This window comes from Garra rufa, chromosome 1 (assembly GCF_049309525.1).
Source record: "Garra rufa chromosome 1, GarRuf1.0, whole genome shotgun sequence".
Taxonomy (NCBI): domain Eukaryota; kingdom Metazoa; phylum Chordata; class Actinopteri; order Cypriniformes; family Cyprinidae; genus Garra; species Garra rufa.
In genome coordinates this window covers 10,693,096-10,699,674 of record NC_133361.1, presented here as the reverse complement: position 1 = coordinate 10,699,674, position 6,579 = coordinate 10,693,096, and the positions used below count along the sequence as shown (strand labels likewise).

Genomic DNA, 6,579 nt, shown 5'->3' with positions numbered 1-6,579 from the left:
GATAAGAGTTCACAAAGCAACATTCAAATAACAGAAGTCAAAAGGCCTTTCACCTGCTATAAATGTGGAAATCTTTACTCATAAAAAAATACCTTAAAAATTGCATGATAATTCATAACAAGATAAAGCTTTTCACCTGCACTCAGTGATGTTACAATTTATTTGGTTCCTGCACAGAGAGCAGTAGGAGACAAAATGGCATGTTCAGCGATTTTGTAGTTCCACCCACAGCAGTTCTCCATATCTTTGCTGTTCTTAATATAGCAGTAAACATGGTATTATAAACAAAACATACAAAAATAAAACAGGAATAACAAGAATAGAAAGACTGTATATCCAAGAATGGATAGCATGCAATACATAACTCTCACAGCTTAATCCATTTTATAAAACACATGTATAAGAAGTTAATACAGGTATTATAAAAGATTTCTTAGTAAAACCATGAATTAAGTGCTTTTACAAAACACAGTTAGGACAAATTATTTACTTAATACAGAAAATGCAGTACTAAATAAACAGAGTGAATTTGTAAACTATGATAGAGAACAATTACCTGCACAGAGAGCAGTAGGCGACAAAATGGCATGTTCAGCGATTTTGTAGTTCCACCTATTCAGAATATGTTTTACTTTGTTAGCACGTGGAAAAGAGTACATCAGATGAAACAGTATCAAAATAACACATATACAAACAAAAAAAAATCGCTTCACAGGTCAATCATCATCTATGATGTTCATTACTCTTCAAATAGCATCTAACATTTCACATGAAACAATATTTTAATGTTTTTGTGTGGACCTACAACAAACGCGACTCACCCACAGCAGTTCTCCATAACTCTGCTGCAGATTAGTGATGGGTCGTTCTTGAACGATTCGTTCATTTTGAACGAATCTTTATGTGACTCGAGAAGAACGAGTCGTCTCGGGGAGTGATTCGTTCAGTCGCGCATGCGCAATTGCGCAACTATGAACGAAGGACTCAAATCCCGGGCTCCAGCAGCATTGGTTAAGCGTATGGGGTTGTCACGTGATGAACGAACGACTCGGACCCGAAAGACTCGAGAGATGAACTAATCAATTCTGTTTCCGGCTCCAGCAGCATAGGTTAAGCGTATGGGGTTGTCACGTGATGAACGAACGACTCGGACCCGAAAGACTCGAGAGATGAACTAATCAATTCTGTTTCCGGCTCAGGCAGCATAGGTTAAGTGTATGGGGTTGTCACGTGATGAACGAACGAATCAAACCCGAAGACTCGAGAGATGAACTAATCAATTCTGTTTCCGGCTCAGGCAGCGTAGGTTAAGTGTATGGGGTTGTCACGTGATGAACGAACGAATCAAACCCGAAGACTCGAGAGATGAACTAATCAATTCTGTTTCCGGCTCCAGCAGCATAGGTTAAGCTTATGGGGTTGTCACGTGATGAACGAACGACTCGAACCCGAAGACTCGAGAGATGAACTAATCAATTCTGTTTCCGGCTCAGATTGCATAGGTTAAGTGTATGGGGTTGTCACGTGATGAACGAACGACTCGAACCCGAAGACTCGAGAGATGAACTAATCAATTCTGTTTCCGGCTCCAGCAGCATTGGTTAAGCGTATGGGGTTGTCACGTGATGAACGAACGACTCGGACCCGAAAGACTCGAGAGATGAACTAATCAATTCTGTTTCCGGCTCCAGCAGCATAGGTTAAGCGTATGGGGCTGTCACGTGATGAACGAACGACTCGGACCCGAAAGACTCGAGAGATGAACTAATCAATTCTGTTTCCGGCTCCAGCAGCATAGGTTAAGCGTATGGGGTTGTCACGTGATGAACGAACGAATCAAACCCGAAGACTCGAGAGATGAACTAATCAATTCTGTTTCCGGCTCCAGCAGCATAGGTTAAGCGTATGGGGTTGTCACGTGATGAACGAACGACTCGGACCCGAAAGACTCGAGAGATGAACTAATCAATTCTGTTTCCGGCTCCAGCAGCATAGGTTAAGCGTATGGGGCTGTCACGTGATGAACGAACGACTCGGACCCGAAAGACTCGAGAGATGAACTAATCAATTCTGTTTCCGGCTCCAGCAGCATAGGTTAAGCGTATGGGGTTGTCACGTGATGAACGAACGAATCAAACCCGAAGACTCGAGAGATGAACTAATCAATTCTGTTTCCGGCTCCAGCAGCATAGGTTAAGCGTATGGGGTTGTCACGTGATGAACGAACGACTCGAACCCGAAGACTCGAGAGATGAACTAATCAATTCTCTTTCCGGCTCCAGCAGCATAGGTTAAGCGTATGGGGTTGTCACGTGATGAACGAACGACTCGAACCGGGACAGATAGAAGAATTACAATAACAGAAGTCAAAAGGCCTTTCACCTGCTATAAATGTGAAAAACTTTACTCATAAAAAAATACCTTAAGAATTGCATGATAATTCATAACAGAATAAAGATTTAAATAAAATAATAAAAATAATAAAAAATAAAAAATAATAAAGAGCCGCCTATTGTGCCATCAGCCGATTTTGTGGTGTGGTTTATAGGCATCTACAAAGTATGCATTAAAAAGACTAAAAGTCCTCAGAACAATACATACTGCCTTAACCAAAGCCAAATTTTAAACACTTTTTAAAAGTACCAATCTTTTTTCACAGACCCTTGAACTTGTCAAATTTTATATCATCAGCCCATTTTGTCTCATAGTTTCTATTCCACAGAGGATGGTAAAGTTGACATTATGCCGTGATATTAGAGGCACTACCATAAGAATTTGATGCCATAGTAGATCTCTGCCAATTCATGTGTCCATGCTCTCATTTTATTAGTAGTAAGATGGCAGTGATACACAAAGGAAATAGATTATAAAACTAGAAACTGTAATGCGTAAGCATGCAAAAAATTCCCATGCACATGTGAATAGCATCTCAAGGGCACAAAAAAGTTTCTTTTGGACATGTAAAAGTCTGTATTTTTATTTTTTTTTAGGGACTCTGTATGTTTAAAAATCCCTGAGAAAATAAATATATTTTACAGATGTATTATGTTCAATAAACTCTTCAATGCTATACCTTTTTATCATCATCACTTTGTCTCCTGCTTCTGCTCTTTTCTGGCTTTCATCCAGAACCGCCGGAAGTAGAGGTGCTGAGGGTGCAGTGTTAAAAATAAATATATTTTATTCCAACACGTCTGTACCCAAATTAAAAATTAACAAGCATGTCTACAGCTATTACAAAGAAACTGAGAAAGAGCGAGTGGATCAAAGCTGATTTAATATACATAAAACTTGGGGAAAAAAAAACAAAAACAAACACAAACAAATAAACAGACTTGCTGTAACGGCGTTGTAACATACAAATAAAAAGTCTGTATTTTCCCTTTATGGCTCATCATTATTATTAATATTGATAATAATAAAAACATGTAGGCCCACAATAAAACAGTACCATTAAGATATTCACTTACATGAAACTCAAGTTTTAACAAAATGACAAAAACTGTAGCACCTGACTAGGACCAAGCCTGTGTTTTGCACATATATAACTTCTCTCCTGGCAAAACTGATTGTTTTCAAAAGTGAAAGTGAAACCAAAAGCGCTTTTGACCCTCCTGATAAACTAGCCAAACTTTTCAGTCAATGAATGAGGTAAGTGTGATTTCCTGAGTATAATGTCTCTCTTGTATTGTGTTTGCAGTAAACACTACAGTTGAGACAGTGAAACACCGCCTGCTTGCAAATGATCTTTGTCTTCTTTAGCATGAAGAGGAGAAGATCAGCTAATGATATGAATGCATGTGCTCTTTATCTAACCAATTGTTGTGCTTTTTACTGGAACAAAGTGGATATTGAAACAGCAAGTTGTCCTGTAGGGATTTAAGCCAGTAGTTTTACATGCAATTAAAAAAATAAAAAATAAACTATGCATGACACAAATGCTATAAAGTTTGAAAGGGGAAGACATTTTACAAAACACAGTTAATGTAACAGAAACCCACTGTTGATTATGATTGAAAGAGATGATAAAAATGAATGTGGTTTACAATCTGGTGGCTTGATTCTTCTTCGGGACTCTGATGGGCCGATTCCTCAAAGCTTTAACACTCGTTACCTTATTATTCTCCACTTGTTATTTCTCCTGATTCCTGAGAGACTTTACATCACCAGATCTCAAATCGTGGGTCTGTGCTGAAGAGCTCTTTGTGTTCAATTCTGTTCATGAAGAGCCTACAGATACAAACACACACTGATATTAGCTACAACACACTGCCTGTATTTCTCATTTGAAAATTGATTTAGATAAAAATGTCTGCTAAATGAAAACATGTAAATGAGACGAACACACTTAACATCAGACCCTTAATGATTTTCACTCTGTTGAACGACAAGATGAACTACTAGTCAAAAATTTACCCACATGATTAATTTTGTTTTTCATGACTAAAAAACTTTGATCTTTAAATGCTTGAAATTAGTTTTGTAGTTAAATATAAATGTAATAATTTAATATTAATATTATTGTGTGAGATCAACTCAAACCTAAATCATTTTAACCCAGATATTGCCATTTCAATAACAGTTCAAATAACTTTGGGCATCATTGTGACACTCAGACACACACCTCACTGTCTTTATGTTGCTGTTGAGAGAGACGATATAGTGGATTCTCCAAGCCCCAGCGTCAGTGATGCTATTGCCACTGAAACTGAAATCAAACAAATAAACAAATCAGGAATGTAACAACTATTACATTATACTTCAGAAATGACCACTTTGAGTTTCTTCAGTCACTCACTCAATGTTCTGCACTTTGTGGAGGTTTGGGAGCAGCAGATCCAGACTGTGATCGGTGAGACGGCACTGACTCAGATCCAGTTCTGTCAGTCCTTCAGAATATTCCAGAATCAGGTCCAGACCTCTACAGACCTGCGGATCCAGCTGAGTCTGACTGAGATCCAGCTCTTCACCCAGAGCTCCAGAAAGAGACTGGGCTTCCTCAGGCCTCACATGAGCCACAAACTGAAGAAGTAGGGATTTATCACAACTGAAAGACAGAGAACAAGAAATAGATGTGTTATATACTGAATGCTTTTATATTGGATCTGTGTGTGAATGTGATCTGTTGATGTTTCTCACCAGAGTCGAACAGAATGTAACACTGGAAACAGCTCATTCATTCCAGCTGTAGGAATCTCACAGTCCTGCAGAATCAGCTGTGTCTTTGTGTCTGAATGAGCTCTCTGAATGACTCTGGACATCGCACGGCAGTCGTCAGTGGTCAGATGTAGAGGCTCTGAGTCTGTGTTTGTGGTCAGATCCAGAGCAGATCGGCAGGACAAGTCCAGCTTGTGCTGAAGGACAGAGAGCAGAACTGATGCTGCCTCCTGCTGGACACCAGAGACACTGCAGCAGTGAAGCATCTTCAGCAACAGCCGCCTGTCAACACTGAACACAGACAACAACTACATCAGGACACAATCTGAAAACATCAGGAACAGACTAAATATAGCTTTAGAAAATCTGAACCATTTAGTATGAATGAGAATCTTAAATAAATATTTTATTCTCAACACTCTCAATGATTCTGAGTGTGATAATGGCTCTTTTCATAAATACACTTTTCAGTACTTTTGAGATAAAAATGTTTCCAAAACATTTCTATTGCCTTTACTATTTGCCTGTGATCATGATCATTTCAATAAACTAAAGAGCTGTTTACATTTAATTTAGTGTTACCATAAATGCAAACCAGCTGTCCTTGAATTTATATGAAAAACAATATTAAAATTCTTATTAAAATACTACTAAAAAAAACAACATCCCTTTAACTAATTAAAACATAATTCAATGCTACTTCAAGGCTTGTAGTAGACATCCACCAGAAAGCTACTGAATGAAACACATAAGCAGGCGAGAGAAAGTGAAGAGAAAGTGAAGAATAAAGAGAAAAGCGGTGAGACCTGAGGTGGGACAGATGTGTGAAGAGAGGCAGAATGCTCTCCAGCTCTTCCTCTGGTGTGGAGGTCCACTGTAGATTGAGTGAAGCTGCAGTGCAGTGCTGCAGTGTGAAGCGCAGAGCGGCACAGTCAACAGAGTCCAGATCTCTGCTCTGCAGATTAATGTAGTTCTCCACTGAACTCAACAGACCAGACACAAAACCAGCAGAGCGGGACTCATAGATCTCTCTGATTATACTCATCATGAAGCTGGAGCTCATCCTGTACAGACACATCATCTTTATCATTATTAAAGCACTCTACATTTTCTATAATTTACTAGAAACAATATTTGTGAAAGAACTAATTGTTTACCGTTTAAACTTAATCCTGTTCAGGAATGGCAGAATTTCACTGATTCTGCTTTGAATGTTGCTCTTTCTGAGGTTCACAGTGATTTGTTGAATTCTGTGCTGCAGGAAATAATGAAGCTCTTCCCAGTTTAGGGAACAGGAAGTCAGATCCCCACCCATTTTCTGCAGGAAGCATTCAGTCAGTTCATCTTCCTGAGCTTCATAGACACATTCAACCATCTTCTGGAGAGTCTCCTTCGATGCTCTACACATACAAATACATTGAC

General features: G+C 38.9%; 2 protein-coding genes across 2 annotated transcripts in view; one reads left to right on the top strand and one right to left on the bottom strand.

Moving 5' to 3' along the window:
- The window catches only part of LOC141330426 (uncharacterized), a 392,843-nt gene that overhangs the window by 346,515 nt on the left and 39,749 nt on the right, over positions 1 to 6,579 (top strand). The gene's annotated exons all lie outside the window — the stretch shown is intronic.
- On the bottom strand, positions 3,968 to 6,553 carry LOC141330410 (uncharacterized). Its single transcript, XM_073835523.1, has 6 exons — positions 6,315 to 6,553; positions 5,964 to 6,221; positions 5,140 to 5,448; positions 4,799 to 5,047; positions 4,625 to 4,708; positions 3,968 to 4,230 (listed from the first exon to the last, which is right to left on the bottom strand). Exons 1-6 carry the CDS (start codon positions 6,530 to 6,532, stop codon positions 4,164 to 4,166), a joined length of 1,185 nt encoding a protein of 394 aa, XP_073691624.1. The 5' UTR covers positions 6,533 to 6,553; the 3' UTR covers positions 3,968 to 4,163.

Bases quoted from the DNA above. Each gene is read 5' to 3' on its own strand.
- LOC141330410 (XM_073835523.1), bottom strand. From the start codon at position 6,532: ATGGTTGAATGTGTCTATGAAGCTCAGGAAGATGAACTGACTGAATGC. The intron at 5,048-5,139 runs GTGAGAAACATC...TCTGTCTTTCAG, and splicing joins TTACATTCTGTTCGACTCTG to TTGTGATAAATCCCTACTTC. The intron at 4,709-4,798 runs GTGAGTGACTGA...GTTTGATTTCAG, and splicing joins CACAAAGTGCAGAACATTGA to TTTCAGTGGCAATAGCATCA.